Source organism: Cherax quadricarinatus, chromosome 1 (genome assembly GCF_038502225.1).
Source record: "Cherax quadricarinatus isolate ZL_2023a chromosome 1, ASM3850222v1, whole genome shotgun sequence".
NCBI lineage: Eukaryota > Metazoa > Arthropoda > Malacostraca > Decapoda > Parastacidae > Cherax > Cherax quadricarinatus.
Window position 1 is genome coordinate 75,273,801 of NC_091292.1, and position 22,251 is coordinate 75,296,051.

The 22,251-nt window shown below is 40.9% G+C and overlaps 1 protein-coding gene across 2 annotated transcripts in view; it reads right to left on the bottom strand.

Moving 5' to 3' along the window:
* Positions 1-22,251, bottom strand: part of AP-1mu (adaptor protein complex 1, mu subunit) — a 144,715-nt gene that overhangs the window by 20,315 nt on the left and 102,149 nt on the right. For both annotated transcript variants that reach the window (XM_053776909.2, XM_070082881.1), the window contains exon 10: positions 4,324-4,449. In XM_053776909.2, the coding sequence (XP_053632884.1) occupies positions 4,324-4,449 (126 nt within the window). The remainder of the gene's footprint in view (positions 1-4,323; positions 4,450-22,251) is intronic.

Sequence of the window (22,251 nt, forward strand, 5' to 3'; positions counted from 1 at the left end):
TCTTCCTCACTCCTACAAGATGTTATTCCTCCTTGCCCTATACACGAAATCACAGCTTCCCTATCTTCGTCAACATTTAACAATTTCTCAAAATATTCCCTCCATCTTCCCAATACCTCTAACTCTCCATTTAATAACTCTCCTCTCCTATTTTTAACTGACAAATCCATTTGTTCTCTAGGCTTCCTTAACTTGTTAATCTCACTCCAAAACTTTGTCTTATTTTCAACAAAATTTGTTGATAACATCTCACCCACTCTCTCATTTGCTCTCTTTTTACATTGCTTCACCATTCTCTTAACCTCTCTCTTTTTCTCCATATACTCTTCCCTCCTTGCATCACTTCTACTTTGTAAAAACTTCTCATATGCTAACTTTTTCTCCCTTACTACTCTCTTTACATCATCATTCCACCAATCGCTTCTCTTCCCTCCCGCACCCACTTTCCTGTAACCACAAACTTCTGCTGAACACTCTAACACTACATTTTTAAACCTACCCCATACCTCTTCGACCCCGTTTCCTATGTTCTCATTAGCCCATCTATCCTCCAATAGCTGTTTATATCTTACCCTAACTGCCTCCTCTTTTAGTTTATAAACCTTCACCTCTCTCTTCCCTGATGCTTCTATTCTCCTTGTATCCCATCTACCTTTTACTCTCAGTGTAGCTACAACTAGAAAGTGATCTGATATATCTGTGGCCCCTCTATAAACATGTACATCCTGAAGTCTACTCAACAGTCTTTTATCCACCAATATATAATCCAACAAACTACTGTCATTACGCCCTACATCATATCTTGTATACTTATTTATCCTCTTTTTCTTAAAATATGTATTACCTATAACTAAACCCCTTTCTATACAAAGTTCAATCAAAGGGCTCCCATTATCATTTACACCTGGCACCCCAAACTTACCTACCACACCCTCTCTAAAAGTTTCTCCTACTTTAGCATTCAGATCCCCTACCACAATTACTCTCTCACTTGGTTCAAAGGCTCCTATACATTCACTTAACATCTCCCAAAATCTCTCTCTCCCCTCTACATTCCTCTCTTCTCCAGGTGCATACACGCTTATTATGACCCACTTTTCGCATCCAACCTTTACTTTAATCAAGAACTAGAAAGAAAATACAGTGGACCCCCGGTTCGCGATGCTATCGGTATCCGATAAATCCGGTAACCGATGCATTATATCGCAGAGAATTTGCCTCGGTTCCCGTTACAAAACCCGGTATGCGATGTGGTTCGTACGAGACGTGTCCACATGTGGCCTGAACTGCCCCGTGTGTGCCAGTGTTTACAAGCCAGCCAGTGTGCGCGCATCTAAGGATACATTCGGTACATTCCATATTATCCATATTATCACTGCTTTTGGTGCTTGTTTCTGCAAAATAAGTCACCATGGGCCCCAAGAAAGCTCCTAGTGCCAACCCTTCAAGACCAAAGGTGCTAATGACTGTTGAAATGAAGAAAGAGATAATTGCAAAGTACGAAAGTGGAGTGCGTGTGTCGGAGCTGGTCAGGTTGCATAGTAAACCCCAATCAACCATCTCTACTATAGTGAGCAGGAAAATGGCAATCAAGGAAGCTGTTCTTGCAAAAGGCGCAACTGTGATTACGAAACAGCGACCACAAGTGTTAGAAAATGTTGAGAGACTGTTATTGGTGTGGATAAATGAAAAACATATAGCAGGAGATAGCATCTCTCAAGTGATCATTTGTGAAAAGGCTAGGCAGTTGCATGACTATTTGGTAAAAAAATTGCCTGCAACTAGTGGTGATGTGAGTGAATTTAAGGCCAGCAAAGGTTGGTTTGAAAGATTTAAGAATCGTAGTGGCATACATAGTGTGATTAGGCATGGTGAGGCTGCCAGTTCAGACCACAAAGCAGCTGAAAAATATGTGCATGAATTCAAGGAGTACATAGAGGCTGAAGGATTGAAACCTGAACAAGTGTTTAATTGTGATGAAACAGGCCTGTTTTGGAAGAAATTGCCAAGCAGGACTTACATTACTCAGGAGGAAAAGGCACTCCCAGGACATAAGCCTATGAAAGACAGGCTTACTCTTCTCATGTGTGCCAATGCTAGTGGTGATTGCAAAGTGAAGCCTTTATTGGTGTATCACTCAGAAACTCACAGAGCGTTCAGGCAAAAGAATATCCTCAAGGCTAATTTGTGTGTGCTGTGGAGGGCATACAGTAAGGCATGGGTCACTAGGGACTTTTTCTATGACTGGTTACACCATGCATTTGCCCCCAATGTGAAAAATTACCTAATTGAAAAGAAATTAAACCTTAAGTGCCTCCTGGTATTAGACAATGCCCCTGGTCATCCTACAGACTTGGCAGAGAGACTTTCTGGGGACATGAGTTTCATTAAGTTCAAGTTTTTGCCTCCTAATACCACCCCTCTCCTGTAGCCCATGGACCAGCAGGTCATTTCCAACTTCAAGAAACTGTACACAAAAGCTATGTTTGAAAGGTGCTTTGAAGTGACCACAGAAACTCTATTGACTCTAAAAGAGTTTTGGAAGGATCACTTTAATATCCTCAATTGTGTAAACCTTATAGGTAAGGCTTGAGAGGGAGTGACTAAGAGGACCTTGAACTCTGCCTGGAAAAAACTGTGGCCAGAATGTGTAGACAAAAGGGATTTCGAAGGGTTTGAGGCTAACCCTGAGAAGCCTATGCCAGTTGAGGAATCCATTGTGGCATTGGGGAAGTCCTTGGGGTTGGAGGTTAGTGAGGAGGATGTAGAAGAGTTGGTGCAGGAGGACAATGAAGAACTAACCACTGATGAGCTGCTAGATCATCTTCAACAGCAAGAGGCCACACCTGAGGAAACTGCTTCGGAGGAGGGGAGAGAGAAATTGAAGAAGTTGCCTACTTCAAAGATTAAGGAAATATGTGCAAAGTGGCTTGAAGTGCAAACCTTTATGGATGAAAATCACCCTCACACAGCTATTGCAAGCTGTGCTGGTGATTATTACACTGACAATGTTGTGAAACACTTTAGGAAAGTCATAAAGAAACGAGAGGTACAGGCCTCTATGGACAGATATGTTGTGCGACAAGTCCAGTGACTCTCAAGCTGGTCCTAGTGGCATTAAAAGAAGAAGGGAAGTAACCCTGGAAAAGGACTTGACACCTCAAGTCCTAATGGAAGGGGATTCCCCTTCTAAACACTAAGACCATCCACACTCTCCCCTCCTCCCATCCCATCAATCATCACCAGATCTTCAATAAAGGTAAGTGTCATGTAACTGTGCATGTCTTCTTCAGTTTGTGTGTATTAAAATTAATATTTCATGTGGTAAAAAAAAAAAATTTTCATACCTTTGGGTGTCTTGCACGGATTAATTTGATTTCCATTATTTCTTATGGGGAAAATTGATTCGCTTTCCAATAATTTTGGTTTATGATGAGCTCTCGGGAACGAATTAATATCGTGAACTGAGGGTCCACTGTAGAAGAAAACCCAGAGGGGTGTGTATATATATGTTTGTACATGTATGTGTAGTGTGACCTAAGTGTAAGTAGAAGTAACAAGACGTAGAATAAAAAGACACCAGCAATCCTACCATCATGTAAAACAATTACAGGCTTCCATTTTACACTCACTTGGCAGGACGGTAGTACCTCTCTGGGTAGTTGCTGTCTACCAACCTACTACCTAGAAAAAATACTTATATGTCATCATTAATAAAAACACGACAATAGACAAAATTTGGAATTACGGACTTTTGTCTATTTTGTCTGATAAAGCACTTGTTGAGCGAATTTTTTTGTCTGAAATTGCCAAAGTCCATTAATGGGAGGTCTGTTAATGAAAAAGTGTACTGTACAGTCACTTGTTTCTTGCTCTCCACTTCAATCTCTTAATAAATTTTGCTTTCCCATTCATGGTACTCTTTTACAATTTTTTTTACCTTTTTAGTATCATGCCCTTTTATGTTCTCACTCAATGACTGATGAAGGCAGTCCTTCTCCTCCTCTTTGCTCCACTCTCGTTCAGTGGCTAACGCAACGGTCTGGAGGTTTGAGACTCTCTGATCGCGGGTTCTATCCCCGCCTGTGGTATAGTTTCTTTGTGAAAGCTGCAACCATTTTACCCCTAACAGACAATCAAGCACCTAGAATTCCTCGGACAAATATCTAAGATTCTTCTTCAAGAGTCATTTTACATAACATGATTAATTTAAATTTCAGAGGAATACTTTGAATGAAGTCATCCTTCAAGACTAGGGAGTTTCAAGAGTGAATAAAGCATCAAAGATATTGACAGAGTAAAACAAAGATGCATTATACTCACTTGGATTCCTGAAGTAGTGAAGTAGGGTATTTCAAAGCGCACCTGAATGGGAGGCTTGCCCTCCACATCTTCACCTTCTACACTGGGTAATCCAAAGTGGGCCCGCATTAAGTACTCCTTACCTCCCTGCAATATGGATTTAAGATACTGAAGCAAATAATTGCAATTTTTTATTTTTTTTTATTAACACATCGGCTGTTCCCACCAAGTCATGGTGGCCCCAAAAAATGAAGAAACAATTTCATCATCACTCACCCCATCACTGTCTTGCCAGAAGTGTGCCGACACTACAGTTCAAAAACTGCATGTAACATTACTTACTTGTAATACATTTTTTATTTTATTTAGGGAAAAACACTTAACTCACAGGGGTCATATAGCACACGGAAAAGAAGCAATTGGGTATGATCCACTGAAATAGAGAACAATCCCAATTCCCTGAATCAAGAGCCTCTCACCAGAATCAAGGAAAGGAACCTCCCTTGAGGGGTTACTTCTAAACAGACATCCATCTATCAAAGGTAGGTATTAAGTCCATTTGAATGGTAAACACTGTTCTCTAATAATGCTATGTATTTTTTTTTATTTTAAACCTTTAATATGTAAGAAAATGTCTAAGAGAACACAAACAAGGAGAATGGAGTGCAACATACATGTGCAGTAACTTCACTTAGCAGAGGAAACAGTGTTAGAGAGGAAAGAGTGGGAGGTAATGTGAGCTGTACATGCATTTCATATACTACAGTGGAACCTCTGCTTACGAGTTTAATCCGTTTCGTGACCTAGCTCATAACCCAATCTGCTCGTATGCTGAGTCAATTTTCCTCATTTAAATTAACTGAAATGCCATTAATCTGTTCCAGCAGAACTCCTGCTCTCACGAGGCAGGACAAAATACTGGCCAAGTCCACAACCCGCACACCTCACTGGTGTTTATGTATGATTCCATGCTTTACTTCCATGGACATCATCCTCTTTTTCTTCTCGGCACTCTCCTTTGCACTTACTTTCTTAGGACCCATGGTTAGAAAAAAGAAATTTGGCAAAATAACTGCACAAAACATAAGCAAAACACACGAGAAATCCTTCCACGGTGAGGCAAGAACATGCACTGGTGATGGTGAGCATTGTTGTGGTATTCTCTGTACTATCTAGTGGCAGCAATCTATAATTATTACTATAGTATTATTATGATATTATTATTATACAGTGTATGTAGTATTATTACTATTATTATTATACATTGGAACCTCAGCTTACGAACTTAATCCATTCCATGACTTTGTTCGTATCCTAATTTGTTCATATGCTGAGTCAATTTTCCTCATTTAAATTAATTGAAAAGCCATTAATCCATTCTGGCGGAATTTCTGCTCTCAGAGGCAGGAAAAATACACTTCAATATAATGCTAATATCAACTCTATGGCTTATTTATCTATCACAATTGATCTAATGTGACATAATAAACAATACAAATAACATAGAAACCTGATATATGTGACAAGTGGCAGTGGCCATAACCGCTCCCGCATTGTTGTGGTATTCACTGCCATCCAGTGACGGCCTTTCAAAACCGTTTTTTTATTATAATTATTATTATAGTACATTATTATTATATTTTTTTTTAACAAGTCGACTGACTCCCACCAAGGCAGGGTGACGCAAAAAGAAAGAAAATCCCCAAAAAGAAAATACTTTCATCATCATTCAACACTTTCACCTCACTCACACATAATCACTGTTTTTGCAGAGGTGCTCAGAATACAAGTTTAGAAGCATATACGTATAAAGATACACAACATCTCCCTCCAAACTGCCAATATCCCAAATCCCTCCCTTAAAGTGCAGGCATTGTACTTCACCATTTCCAGGACTCAAGTCCGGCTATATAAAAATAACCGGTTTCCCTGAATCCCTTCACTAAATATTACCCTGCTCACACTCCAACAGCTCATCAGGTCCCAAATACCATTCGTCTCCATTCACTCCTATTTAACACGCTCATGCACACTTGATGGAAGTCCAAGCCCCTCGCCCACAAAACCTCCTTTACTCCCTCCCTCCAACCTTTGCGAGGACAACCCCTACCCCGCCTTCCTTCCCCAACAGATTTATACGCTCTCCATGTCATTCTACTTTGATCCATTCTCTCTAAATGACCAAACCACCTCAACAACCCCTCTTCAGCCCTCTAATACTTTTATTAACTCCACACCTTCTCCTAATTTCCACATTCCGAATTTTCTGCACAATATTTACACCACACACTGCCCTTAGACAGGACATCTCCACTGCCTCCAACTGCCTCCTCACGGCAGCATTTACAACCCAAGCTTCACATCCATATAAGAGTGTTGGTACTACCATACTTTCATACATTCCTTTCTTTGCCTCCATAGGTAACATTTTTTTGTCTCCACATATACCTCAATGCACCACTCACCTTTTTCCTTCATTAACTCTATGATTAACCTCATCCTTCAAAAATCCATCTGCTGACATGTCAACTCCCAAATATCTGAAAATATTCACTTCTTCCATTCTCCTCCTCCCCAATTTGATACCCAATTTTTCTTTATTTAAATCATTTGATACCCTCATCTACCCTTCTATGTTCACTTTCAACTTTCTACCTTTACACACACTCCCAAACTCGTCCACTAACCTTTGCAATTTTTCTTTAGGATCTCCCATAAGCACAGTATCATCAGCATAAAGTAACTGTGTCAATTCCCATTTTGTATTTAATTCCCCATAATTTAATCCCATCCCTCTCCCGAAAACCCTAGCATTTACTTCTTTTACAACCCCATCCATAAATATATTAAACAACCATGATGACATTACACATCCCTGTCTAAGACCTACTTTTACCGGGAAGTAGTCTCCCTCTCTTCTACATAACCTAACCTGAGCCTCACTATCCTCATAAAAACTCTTTACAGCATTTAGTAACTTACCACCTGTTCCATATACTTGCAACATCTGCCACATTGCTCCCCTATCCACTCTATCATATGCCTTTTCTATATCCATAAATGCAAAAAAAACTTCCCTACCTTTATCTAAATACTGCTCACATATACTACATCAACTACTCACTCTAAAACCTCCTTGCTCATCTGCAATCCTACATTATGTCTTACCTCTAATTCTTTCAATAAGAACCCTACTGTACACTTTTCCTGGTATACTCAGTAAACTACTTCTTTCTTTCAACACACTGGCCGTATCCCACCGAGGCGGGGTGGCCCAAAAGGAAAAACAAAAGTTTCTCCTTTTACATTTAGTAATACATACAGGAGAAGGGGTTAGATACCCCTTGTTCCTGGCATTTTAGTCGCCTCTTACAACACGTATGGCTTACGGAGGAAGAATTCTGTTCCACTTTCCCATGGAGGTAAGAGGAAATAAACACAAACAAGAACTAGTAAGAAAATAGAAGAAAATCCACAGGGGTGTGTATATACTATATGCTTGTACACTTATGTGTAGTGTGACCTAAGTTTAAGTAGAAGTAGCAAGACGTACCTGAAACCTTGCATGTTCATGAGACAGAAAAAAAAAAAAGACACCAGCAATCCTACCATCATGTAAAACAATTACAGGCTTCTGTTTTACACTCACTTGGCTGGACGGTAGTACCTCCCTGGACGGTTGCTGTCTACCAACCTACTACCTATAACTCGGTAAACTTATTCCTCTATTAATTTTTACAATCTCTTTTGTCCCCCTTCCCTTTATATAAAAGGACTATATTATATTATTATTATTCATATTATTATACATATTATATTATTATTATATTATTTTATTAACACATCAGCCAATTCCCATCAAGGCAGGGTGGCCCAAAAAAGAAAAACTTTCATCATTCACTCCATCACTGTCTTGCTAGAAGGGTGCTTTACACTACAGTTTATAAAACTGCAACATTAACTCCCCTCCTTCAGAGTGCAGATGCTGTACTTCCCATCTCCAGGACTCAAGTCCGGCCTGCTGGTTTCCCTGAATCCCTTAGTAAATGTTACTTTGCTCACACTCCAACAGCACGTCAAGAAACCATTTGTCTCCATTCACTCCTATCAAATATGCTCACACATGCTTGCTGGAAGTCCAAGCCCAAAACCTCCTTTACCCCCTCCCTCCAACCTTTCCTAAACCGACCCCTACCCAACCTTCCCTCCACTACAGATTTATACACTCTTGAAGTCATTCTGCTTTGTTCCATTCTCTCTACATGTCCGAACCACCTCAACAACCCTTCCTCAGCCCTCTGGACAACAGTTTTGGCAATCCCATACCTCCTCCTAACTTCCAAACTACGAATTCTCTGCATTATATTCACACCACATATTGCCCTCAGACATGACATCTCCACTGCCTCCAGCCTTCTCCTCACTGCAACATTCATAACCCATGCTTCACACCCATATAAGAGTTTTGGTAAAACTATACTCTCATACATTCCCCTCTTTGCTTCCAAGGACAAAGTTCTTTGTCTCCACAGACTCCTAAGTGCACAGCTCACCCTCCTCCCCTCATCAATTCTATGATTCACCTCATCTTTCATAGACCCATCTGCTGACACTTCCACTCCCAAATATCTGAATACATTCACCTCCTCCATGCTCTCTCCCTCCAATCTGGTACCCAATCTTTTGTCACCTAATCTTTTTATCCTCATAACCTTACTCTTTCCTATATTCATTTTTAACTTTCTTCTTTTACATACCCACCAGATACATCCACCAACCTCTGCAACTTCTCTTCAGAATCTCCCAAAAGCACAGTGTCATCAGCAAAAAACAACTGTGACAACTCCCACTTTGTGTTTGATTCTTTATCTTTTAACTCCACACCTCTTGCCAAGACCCTCACATTCACTTCTCTTACAATGCCATCTATAAATATATTGAATAACCAGTGACATCACACATCCTTGTCTAAGGCCCACTTTTACTGGGAAATAATAATTCTTCTTGTTCTTCTTATTATTATTATCATTATTATTGTAATGGGGAAGCGCTTGTGGGGGGAAGGGGATGGAAGGTATTCAGGCTTAATTTAGGGTACTGGAACACAGATCCAATTCCCTAGATCAAAAGTCCCTCACCATGTATGTACTAATAATAATAATAATAATAATAATAAGAAGAAGAAAGAGATGAATGTGGATGTTATGAATGAGAAGAAGCTGGATGTCCTGACTTAAGTGAAACAAAGCTGAAAGGGGTGGGAGAGTTTCAGTGGAGAGGAATAAATGGGATTAGGTCAGGGGTTTCAAACAGAGTTAGAGCTAAAGAAGGAGTAGCAATAATGTTGAAAGATAAGATATGGCAAGAAAAGAAGGATTATAAATGTATTAATTCAAGGATTATGTGGAGTAAAATAAAGGTTGGATGTGAAAAGTGGGTTATAGTAAGCATATATGCACCTAGAGAAGAAAGAAGTGTAGAGGATAGAGAGAGATTTTGGGAAATGTTGAGTGAATGCATGGGGAGTTTTGTACCAAGTGTGAGAGTACTTGTGGTTGGGGATTTCAGTGCTAAAGTGGGTAAAAATGTTGTGGAGGGAGTAGTAGGTAAATTTGGGGTGCCAGGGGTAAATGTAAATGGGGAGCCTTTAACCCGTATACGGTCCAAATGTATATATACGTTCAATACCCCAGTGCCCCCGAATATTTTGAAAAAACAAAAAAAAATTATTGAAAAAAAGAGCACATTTTTCTAAGTGTTATAGGATAAAAAAAAAATTTAGGATCAGTACTTACTGAGATATGAGGCCGAGAAGTTGGCACTGGATGCTCACGTGACAGCAACATCAAGCCCTGCCGCTTGCAGAAGTGTTGCCGATATACCTTTTTTTTCTATTTTTCATATTATTTTATATAATTTTTATGTTCTGATAATTACAATTTATAGTAGTTCTTGTCATTTCATAACCAATCTTTGTTCTGACACTAGTATTAAGTATTGAAATTGTACTCACATTGTCACAAACTCTGACAGGTGGACATTTACACCTGCCTTGGTCATTTACTATTGTCTTGGAATATAAACAAAGTATTTATAGGTCCCAGCAATGTTTTGGATATGTGGAAGTATATAATAATAATAATAATAATAATAATGAGGAAGAAGAAGAGGAGGAGGAGGAGGAGGAAGAGGAGGAGGAAGAGGAGGAGGAAGAGGAGGAGGAAGAGGAGGAGGAAGAGGAGGAAGAGGAGGAGGAAGAAGAGGAGGAAGAGGAGGAGGAAGAGGAGGAGGAGGAGGAGGAGGAAGAGGAGGAGGAGGAAGAGGAGGAGGAGGAAGAGGAGGAGGACGAGGAGGAGGAGGAAGAGGAGGAGGAGGAAGAGGAGGAGGAGGAAGAGGAGGAGGAGGAAGAGGAGGAGGAGGAAGAGGAGGAAGAGGAGGAGGAGGAAGAGGAGGAGGAGGAAGAGGAGGAGGAAGAGGGGGAGGAGGAAGAGGAAGAGGAGGAGGAGGAGGAGGAAGAGGAGGAAGAGGAGGAGGAAGAGGAAGAGGAGGAGGAAGAGGAGGAGGAAGAGGAGGAGGAAGAGGAGGAGGAAGAGGAGGAAGAGGAGGAGGAAGAGGAGGAGGAAGAGGAGAATAATAATACATAATAATAATAAAATAATAAGTTCCCTTGAAGCATGAAAAACAAAGTCCACCCCTGACAGAGACATGATGAGATAACATTTGATAAGAGCTGACGTTTGATGAGCATTTGCGAGGGTGCAGTGATAAGACTGATAAGAAAAGATTTGGGCCTCCCTTTGTTTTTGCTGGTACACAAACATGTCTATTTGTCTGTCAAGCTTCCTGTCTATCTGTCTATCCGTCTAGCTCTCTGTCTCAGAGAGAGCCACAAGACTGCGTCATCACGTTTACTCACATCTTCAAGCATAGTATAGCACTTTGTCTGGATTTTTTGGGTTATCCTAGGTAATTTACACTATGTATACTTGTATTTATGTGTACCTGTGAGACATACACAGATAGAAAGAGATAAACAGATCTCAGTAGTAGTAACCAGTTACCAGTCTCAGTAGTAACCAGTAACCAGTGTCCGTTGACTCAACGACCAACCGTCTCTGCCTGAGTCACGGTCTTTCATATTGCGCTGAACTGACACTATTTCAAAAGACCCACTCACTGGGTACTGGGCAGCCGGCTAGTTAGTATTACGAGTGTAACCAAGGAGATAGGTACGGCTGGCAAGGGCTCTCTCCACATAACAGCAATTATACGTAATAACAGCCTACGTGAGTATTTCTTACCTAATCCACGTATCGAACTCCCACATGATAAATGGTGTACAGCGGTGTGGAGCGTGGATTTACGTTTTTAAGAGTAATTCAAGGCGTTAGAAGGCTGTGTGAGTAGCGGCAGGGTCAAAGGTGAACCTCCAGCCACCAGCTACTACCCTCGCGCACCTCCAGCCACCAGCAGTCTGACTCCCCTCACAACCTTCATCCTGCAAGCCTGTTGCAGCCGTTTCAAGCTTCCTGGCTTAGTTCGTGTGCTAATTGCTTCAATCTCTGAGGGGTTGACCCGGATTTTGCAATTAAGCCAGTCAGTAAGCCAGACTGTGGAAGTGAACGCCAGTCAGCCTATCATCCAGCCTGTCTCCTGTCATCCAACTGCTCCTCCGTGCTTTGTGCATCGTTACACGTCTTCCAGTCAGCCATTCTCGTGGGGTAAGCCAGTCAGCCAACCCAGCTTCTAACCCAGCTGAGAGAGAGAAGTAAGCCATGCAGTAAGAAGTAAGCCAAGTTCCTCTGAGGTATTGTCTATATCGCTTTGTGCTCCCTGTTGGATGCTAAGAGTGGTTTTCACCATTCCTGTGGCATAGAGTGGGTTAAGCCACCTTCGTGGGTGAGTGGGGTGCGCGGCAGAGCCCCAGCGTCCACCCACCACTCTCTCCCACCACCCGGGGTGCGCGGCAGAGCCCCAGCGTCCACCCACCACTCTCTCCCACCACCACTCTCCACCAGCCATCCACCCATCTACCTGTGGTTGTTTGCACCCTTGTACCGGGTCCTAGTACTGTTTTGGCTCACATAATTGGTCAAGAGATTGTAGCTGGTGCCAACGATAAAGCCAGTTATGTGAGTTCGCCTAGAAAGCACATTTCTTCCGACAACAGTGAATGTAGGAGGCGTCAGTATCACCGCGCGGGACACCCTACCACCCGCCCCATCACCAGTAATCGCCCGTCTACTACTCCAGACTCCAGTGATAATTTTCTTGAGACATTTTCTTGCATTTAAAGACATTTGCGTGTGTGAGACATTTATAGTAAATTGCTTGTGTACTCTAAACCTTGTGTTTTCAGTGTAAACGCAGTATTCTTTGACTCATTATTTTTACAATATTTTTCAGTGTTTTCACTTATCTTATATTTTTATTCTGTGTTTTTCTTTATGTTACTCCTGTCTCTAGTAAGTATTATTGTGTAGTGTACCAGTCAGTCACCCTGTGTGAAGTGATTCATTTTTTTTATTGTATTCTTTCAGCGTTGTATTCTTCAGTAATTGCCATTGTATTTCATGCAGTGATATTCACCCCAGTATACTAAATTATCCATTTATTTCTATGTGTGTCTTTTTTCGTATGCCAGCAGTGTCTCATTCCTCTAATTTTTTCGCAGACTGTGTACCATTATTTTTGCCAGCAAATTTTTGTCGTATCAGTCACAGCAGGATTTTGTTGTAAGAATATATTATAATGAAGTGTGCTCCGCCACTGTAAGTGTTACATTCCCTGTTTTGTTCCTGTGTTTTATTTTATTCATATTTTTATATTTCTTGAACAAATTCACTCTTGATGTAATTTCAATTACTTTTAACGTAAAGTGTTTTTCTTACTCTGTTTGAGTAAATTGTTTTGTCTAATTTACAATTAAGAGTTAAAGTGTTCAATCAGTTTATTTTTTTTTTCTTCATAATTTTAATTATTTTACCTGAGTTTTCCCAGTGACACTTTATTACTGCAGTGATTATTTCTACACTTTATTTTGTTGCTCTTGTTCAGCATTGAATTATTTTGTTGCATTTGTTCTGCAGTGAATTCTTTTCTTTTATTGATATTTTTATGAATTATATTTTAATTTTGTCTATGCATTCTTAGAAAATATTTAAAATTTCCCAGTTAACAATTTAGTAATTTTATTTTACACTTTCACATTGATTTAAAAATTTAATTAATTAATTTCTTTATTAGCAAGAGTAAAGACAGCTCATTTTGCATTTAATTCAGTCTCCAGTACTATTTTTACTTGTATATTTCAATGTAAATTTTTTTTTCTTGGTCAATAGTCCTTTGAATTGAGTTTTCCTTCCTCTTGCAGTGTATCTTAGACATTATTTTTTATTACTTCTGCAGAATTAGTTGTATATCTTTTCATTTCAATTCTAGAATTTTATATCATTTTTATTGTTCATTATTTTTGCCTTATTTGTTCTCGTGCTACTTTGCCATTATGTCTCACATACCGTCAAGTGATACTTTAGTGAATGTCGACACTCAGACCTCTCAGGCTACTGCTGGTCCTGTCATCAGTCCTCACAGTTCCTTACCGACTGAAAGACCGACCCAGACACCGAGATATTATAGTTATACTCGTGATTCCCTTGATGCGTTACCTTTATTCAATGGCCATGTACATAGTCTTGAAGCATGGTTTGCAGCCATTCGTTCTCATGCTAGTGCTCTAGGTGAAGGTCCTCCTTCAGAGGAAAGCCTTATCAGAATTGCTAAAGAAGCTCTTTATCGATCTCCTGCTGCTGTTCACGTTGTTGATCTCCTTGATATGCGAGACTTCAGGAATCTTACTAAGTGGTCACAATATGAGGAACTGATTCGTTTTTTCCTTGTCCCAGTAAAAACAGCTGATCCATATGTCGTTCTTAGGGAACTAGTGAATGCTACACCCATGAGTACTGAATCGTTGAGTGCATTTGCTGTTAGATTAGACAAACTTTTATCATCATTTATCAATGCTGTCCAATCATCATCTTTTCTCCCTGAAGAGGCTAAACCATTTACAGAATCAATTGCTAAAATAGCAGCTTTTGGAGCGATTAAAGAACTAATGCCGCCTGCTTCTGTGTGTGCTTATGAGGATCATCCTCCAACTGTAACGATGGAACCACTTACAGCCTTAAATCATGTACGTTCCTTGTGCCCCCAGGGTACTTTCCCGTGTATTAAAAGTAATGTCACACATATGCCTCAGTCTGCACCACCTCTTGTTTGCGCCACAGAGACAAATCGTGGTCGTCAACCATCTCAGAGATCATCAAGAACCAGTGTACAGAGTCGTTATACACCTCGTAGTATTCATAGTACATTCAGTAACCATAGTCGGCGGAATTGTTACAACTGTGGTTTCCGTGGCCATATTGCAATTAATTGTCCTGATAGTTACCCTAAGAGACGTCGTACTGATGATGAGTACTCAGATCTTCCCTACTGTACTTATCATAGAATACATGGACATGACACATCTGAGTGTAATGCTCTCTATAACCTTCAGTACTCTAGATCTTTCCGTGGTCGTTCCAACCGCAGAACCCGTCGAGGAAACAGATCTCGTGGTTTTCAAAATAATCAGAACCAGGCTCATTCTTTCAATTCTCAACCTAACCAGAACCAGGCTCGTTCTTCCAATTCGGGGGAATTCGAGCGCCCCCAGTCAAACCGTCCCATGGTGACAGTAGGTGATAATGAGTACACCATCCCCGTTCACAATTCCTTTGAAGCCTTAAGCAGTCTCGAGAATGACAACCCTGCTGAGGTTGTTGCTTCACATGTCTCTGACATAGATGATTTTGGGGATGGAGTAGAACAAGTCTTTTCTGATGAAAATCCACCTTTTTGTTTGCACATAACTTCCAATGCAACCATAGGCCCTATAGTGCAAGCATCTGTTTATAATGCACCCGTTCATTTGTTCATGGACTCTGGCGCGCAAATCAATATTATTAGGTCTAGTTTGTTTAAGGATAAGAAGTTACGACATGTCCTTCTCGTAGAACCGACTCCTGTGTCCTCCCTTAGTGGAGTATCTGGTTCTCACCTGCGTGTCCGAGGTCGGACTTCCCTAACCTTTTCTATCCAAGGTAGAGACTTCATTGCTTCCTTCCTTGTTGTCGACCAGATTACTTTCCCTGGTGACCTTCTACTGGGATTTGCTTCCATGCGAGACTTACGCATTGTGCTCGACCCTTATCGATGGCATGCACAAATTGACGACTTGATCGTTCCATTCTGGGGTTACCAGCTTGGATCAGAAATCTGTTATACTGCTGCAGAGTACGATGTACAGATTAAGTCCTTACAAGCTAATGCTTTCTCCAGTAGCGTACCCAAGCGGTCAGGCACTGGTAATTCTGTCACTCCCATCAGTGTTCCACCTATACCTTCAGATTTGCAGGATAGTCCGATGCCTCAAGTGTCCGAGGACGCTCAGATTGCCTTGAGTGCTCAACCTATCCCTGCAACGCCTGCTAGTTCGAGTAGTAGTTTCTCCACAGGGGACGCCTTGTCGGAAAACAATTACTTGCAACTAGTAATGCCATCTCTTGTTGATGTCACATGCCGTCTGCAGAAAGACGTTTCTGTTGCGGCTAGTGCTCTCACTAGAGTGTCTGTAGTTGTTCCTAGTGTTCCAGATGGTGATAACGTCCTAGTTGACAGTGATTCCTGCAAAGTAAAGGGTCTATTTGTTGAACCATCCTTACATGTTGTAAGAGATAGTAAGATCCATTTCTACCTGGCCAACACTTCTGGTCACAGTGTTCGCCTTAGGGCAAATACCAATCTTGTTGACCTTGTTCACTATCCTTACCCTGTTCAGGTAGAGGATGAGTTGTCACCTGACCAGTGGGTCGGTGCTATTTCTGCCGGGGAGACCTCATCCACTGCACTGGATCAATCTGTTCCACCAGTTGAGGAGAAAGACTTAGCTCCCACTGACTTCCCAGATGAAGTCAAGCGTTTGCTGACTCTGTTGAACAAACGTCGTAAAGCCATTGCTTTACCAGGTGAGAAGATGGGTATAACGAACTTATTGTCCCATCGTATTCCACTTGAACCTGGTACTAGACCTATCTACATACCTGCGTACAGAATGCCTCATTCACAAGTTGCTGTCGCAGAAGAATTGATCAATCAAATGCTTGATGATGGAGTTATTGCACCTAGCAATTCCCCTTGGAATGCACCCTTGATACTAGTACCTAAGAAGGATGGTACTTGGCGTCCAGTAATTGACTTTAGGAAGTTAAACGCAAAAACCATTCCAGATCGCTTTCCACTCCCTGTACTGGGTGATCTTTTACGTAATATCGGAGATAACAAAGTCTTTTCAACCCTAGATTTGTTACAAGGGTTTTGGCAAGTCCCTCTTCACGAGGACAGCCAAGAGCTAACTGCATTCTCCACTCCTACAGGTCATTATCACTTCCTCCGTATGGCATTTGGATTACGATCTTCCCCTATCACGTTCTCAAGGCTCATGACTAATATCTTTAGAGGTCTCATAGGTAATGCACTTATGGTGTACTTAGATGACGTAATCATCATGTCTAAAGACGTGGATACACACTTGAAAAGACTTGATGTAGTACTTGGTAAGCTTGAAGAAGCCAATTTAAAGATCAAACTGTCAAAATGTCAATTTTTCAGATCAGAAATTAAGTTTCTTGGTCACGTAGTCACTCCTAGAGGAGTTACGACTGACCAAAGTAAAGTAACTGCAGTACTAAATTTTCCAACTCCCAAAACTGCTGATCCCGTAAGATCCTTTGTGGGCTTAGCAGGTTTTTATAGATCTTTCATTGCCAATTTTTCTTCCATAGCTGCTCCTCTAACTGAGTTGCTTAAGAAAGATGCTCCTTTTGTTTGGACCTTCCGTCAAGAAAGAGCATTCCAAACTCTAAAAGAAAAGCTAACATCTGCTCCAATTTTGAAATTTCCAGATTTTTCTAAGCCTTTCTATCTGACAACTGATGCTAGTTCAATTGGCATAGGTGCCGTACTAGCTCAGAAGACCGATGGCAAGTACAACGCAGTTGCATTTGCTAGCCGAGTCCTTACAAAGGCTGAACGTAATTATACAGTAACTGAGCAAGAAGCTTTAGCAATAGTATGGTCTTTAAAGCACTTCCGAGACATTATCAGTACTCTGTTCATGTCTTGACAGATCATGCTCCACTGATACCCTTATTCCAGAACAAACAACCTACTGGAAGGTTAGCTAGATGGACCTTGACTATCCAAGAGTTCAATCCCACCTTTGAGCATTTACCTGGCAAGTCAAATGTAGTCGCAGATGCCTTATCGCGACATGTTAGTATAGTAACTGCAGACCCTCCATTTAGTGCTGAAGATGTAAAGAATGCTCAACGAACAGATCCCATGTGGTCTGGTGTGATTCGATTCCTGCTCCAGGAAGATCTTATTCTGAATGTGAAGCCACCAGCACCCATCAGTGACTTTGTCATGAACCAAGAATTACTGTATCGAACAGCCGAGTTGGGTACTCCTAGCAGAAGAGTATACCAGTTAGTAATTCCACAGTCACTAGTGAATGTAGCCTTACAGCTAGTTCATGATGTACCAGGTGTTGCACACCCTGGTATGGATCGTTCAGTAAAACAAGCCAGATTGAAATACTTTTGGCCTCGTATGGCAACTGATATTTCTGAGTATGTTAGGAAATGTAGTGTCTGCATGCAACATAAAGGCAATGCTAATGGTCCTAATCCAATCCAAGTGTATCTAACTACTAGCGAACCTTGGGAAAGAGTTGCGCTAGATTTGTTAACTAATTTCCAATGTTCCCTCCAAGGTAACAAACATCTGTGTGTTATGGTAGACCATTTTGCCAGATATTGTGAGTTAGTTCCTATTGCAGATAAGACTGCCGAGACAGTAGCTAAAGCGTTTAAAGAACGCATTATCTGCAGGCATACCACCCCTAAGTCCCTAGTAACAGATAATGGAGGTGAATTCTGTAATGAAATTCTTGAAAATTTGTGTACCTTGTACAAGATCTCTAAATCCACCATTGTTCCTCATCATCCTGCCAGCAATGGGTTAGCGGAACGAACCAATAAGAAAGTACTTGATGTCTTGAGAGCCACTATCAATCCCAACAGTGAAACTTGGGATGAAGTTATACCTGATGTGCAGTGTGCTATAAATTCTGCTTACAATGTTTCTATAGGTGACACTCCACATTATGCATTGTACGGTGTAGATAAACGTTTGCCTTATGAGTTGTTATATTCTAATCCGAAACCAAATTACAACCCTGATGATTTCATAGCAACTCGTACCAGCTTAGCTCAAAGTGTTTTTAGAAGAATCCGTGAAACACTTCATAAATCAACAGCAGAATTTACAAGAGTCGCAAACACTCGATTAAAGCCATCCAAAATCAAAGTAGGTTCGAGAGTTATGCTGATTAACTTTAATAAAACGTCTGCAATGCCAAAGCTTGATCAAAAGTTTGTTGGTCCTTATCGAGTAGTTGAACATATCACTGGTAATAAGTATAAGGTTAGAGAGATTAGTACTGGTCAGTATAAAGAATCGCATTTGGATCATATGAAGTTAGTATGTGATGATAATGACGTTCCAACCCAGACTAATGTGACAGACTCTGACAATCCTCCTGATCCTGTACTCTCTTCCTCTGATACTCAGTCAGATGATCAACCTGAATGTCGTTATTCCCTACGTACACGACAGGTATTGAGAAATCCTCAAGTATCATTTGTAACTTCCAATTCAGATTTGCCTCAAATACAGCATGAGTTAGCCAATGCTACAGAGTTTGATCCTCCCAGAGATGACACCCATTCTGCATATGCCAATCTTACCCTAGCAGAGTTGGGGTTAAATGTAAATAACCTGTATAGATGAATAATTACAGTATCAACTTATCAGTATTCAAGAATTTTTTTTTTTTGTGTTCATGTTCTCTCCGCATTCTGAGAGTTAACAGTCTAGATTTGCGTGCACCGAATCTGCCTTTCTGTTAAACACTCTTTCTTTGTATATATTCCTTCCTCAGAATCCGTAGATCACACGAATACAGATCGATCGATCAAAATTTTTGTTTTTATCACTTGTAATCTCAATGTTGAGTTCGTTGTTCACTTGTTGAGTTTTAAGTTGTACTATAGTATACCTTGTATTGCATTACAGTTTCAGTTACGTAAGCTTTCATTCCAATGTTCTAATTATGTATATATAATGTTTAATGTTGTGTACTTTGACATTGTATAGAATCAGCCCAAGCCGTATACCTGCCATCTCTAGTTTGTATTAGTTGTATGTCGGGACGACATACGTTAGCGTCGCCGAGCTCTCAGTAGTAGTAACCAGTTACCAGTCTCAGTAGTAACCAGTTACCAGTAACCAGTGTCCGTTGACTCAACGACCAACCGTCTCTGCCTGAGTCACGGTCTTTCATATTGCGCTTAACTGACACTATTTCAAAAGACCCACTCACTGGGTACTGGGCAGCCGGCTAGTTAGTATTACGAGTGTAACCAAGGAGATAGGTACGGCTGGCAAGGGCTCTCTCCACATAACAGCAATTATACGTAATAACAGCCTACGTGAGTATTTCTTACCTAATCCACGTATCGAACTCCCACATGATACAGAGACAGGGATAGACAGAGACAAGGATAGACAGAGACAGATAGAGAGAGACACAGATAAGACAGAGACAGACAGAGATAGACATCGATACAGACAAACAGAGGTAGAGCCAAGCCGCCAGCAGCCAGCCAGCCACACAGCTGCCCACCACGCAATCAGCCAATCAGTCAGCCAGCCAGGCAGCCAGCCACCCAGCCAGCCACCCAGCCAGCCTGCCAGCCAGCCAGAATTGTTTCTCTTTACTTAGGGCATAGGTTATAAGATATTCTGAAAGGGTGTTGCACAAATATTGCACATGGGTTATCATAAAGGTTTTTTTATATTTCCTCGACCACTTGTGGCCACATCCACCTCAAAGCCACTAAACTCAGGGTCAAAATCACTTTCCTCTTAAAATAGGAGTGTTAATACTACATGACATCAGTGAATCCCAGGTGTTTGCTGCGCTCTTTGCTCTAGCTGGGGCTCATTTGAACTGGTGCTCCCACAGGGTACTAAGTGGTCCCAGATTCTTTTAATACCAGCACACTGAGTGTCAGGACCCATTCTATGCTGACAAGGCATCTCAGACCAATCATGCCAAATTTGAAGGCAGGAAAAATAAAATGTATACATATGCTTGGGGCACTAGGGGTAAAAACGTATATACATGTATATGTTTGGACCATTTACGGGTTAACTGAGCTATGTGTAGAAAGAGATTTGGTAATAAGTAATACATATTTTATGAAAAAGAGGACAAATAAATATACAAGGTATGATGTAGCACGTAATGAAAGTAGTTTGTTAGATTATGTATTGGTGGATAAAAGGTTGATGGGTAGGCTCCAGGATGTACACGTTTATAGAGGGGCAACTGATATATCGGATCATTATTTAGTTGTAGCTACAGTTAGAGTAAGAGGTAGATGGGAAAAGAGGAAGGTGGCAACAACAAGTAAGAGGGAGGTGAAAGTGTATAAATTAAGGGAGGAGGAAGTTCGGGGGAGATATAAGCGACTGTTGGCAGAAAGGTGGGCTAGTGCAAAGATGAGTAGTGGGGGGGTTGAAGAGGGTTGGAATAGTTTTAAAAATGCAGTATTAGAATGTGGGGCAGAAATTTGTGGTTATAGGAGGGTGGGGGCAGGTGGAAAGAGGAGTGATTGGTGGAATGATGAAGTAAAGGGTGTGATAAAAGAGAAAAAGTTAGCTTATGAGAGGTTTTTACAAAGCAGAAGTGCTATAAGAAAAGCAGAGTATATGGAGAGTAAAAGAAAGGTGAAGAGAGTGGTGAGAGAGTGCAAAAGGAGAGCAGATGATAGAGTGGGAGAGGCACTGTCAAGAAATTTTAATGAAAATAAGAAAAAATTTTGGAGTTAAACAAGTTAAGAAAGCCTAGGGAAAGTATGGATTTGTCAGTTAAAAACAGAGTAGGGGAGTTAGTAGATGGGGAGAGGGAGGTACTAGGTAGATGGCGAGAATATTTTGAGGAACTTTTAAATGTTGAGGAAGAAAGGGAGGCGGTAATTTCATGCACTGGTCAGGGAGGTATACCATCTTTTAGGAGTGAAGAAGAGCAGAATGTAAGTGTGGGGGAGGTACATGAGGCATTACGTAGAATGAGAGGGGGTAAAGCAGCTGGAACTGATGGGATCATGACAGAAATGTTAAAAGCAGGGGGGGATATAGTGTTGGAGTGGTTGGTACTTTTGTTTAATAAATGTATGAAAGAGGGGAAGGTACCTAGGGATTGGTAGAGAGCATGTATAGTCCCTTTATATAAAGGGAAAGGGGACAAAAGAGATTGTAAAAATTATAGAGGAATAAGTTTATTGAGTATACCAGGAAAAGTGTACGGTAGGGTTATAATTGAAAGAATTAGAGGTAAGACAGAATGTAGGATTGCGGATGAGCAAGGAGGTTTCAGAGTGGGTAGGGGATGTGTAGATCAAGTGTTTACATTGAAGCATATATGTGAACAGTATTTAGATAAAGGTAGGGAAGTTTTTATTGCATTTATGGATTTAGAAAAGGCATATGATAGAGTGGATAGGGGAGCAATGTGGCAGATGTTGCAAGTATATGGAATAGGTGGTAAGTTGCTAAATGCTGTAAAGAGTTTTTATGAGGATAGTGAGGCTCAGGTTAGGGTGTGTAGAAGAGAGGGAGACTACTTCCCGGTAAAAGTAGGTCTTAGACAGGGATGTGTAATGTCACCATGGTTGTTTAATATATTTATTGATGGGGTTGTAAAAGAAGTAAATG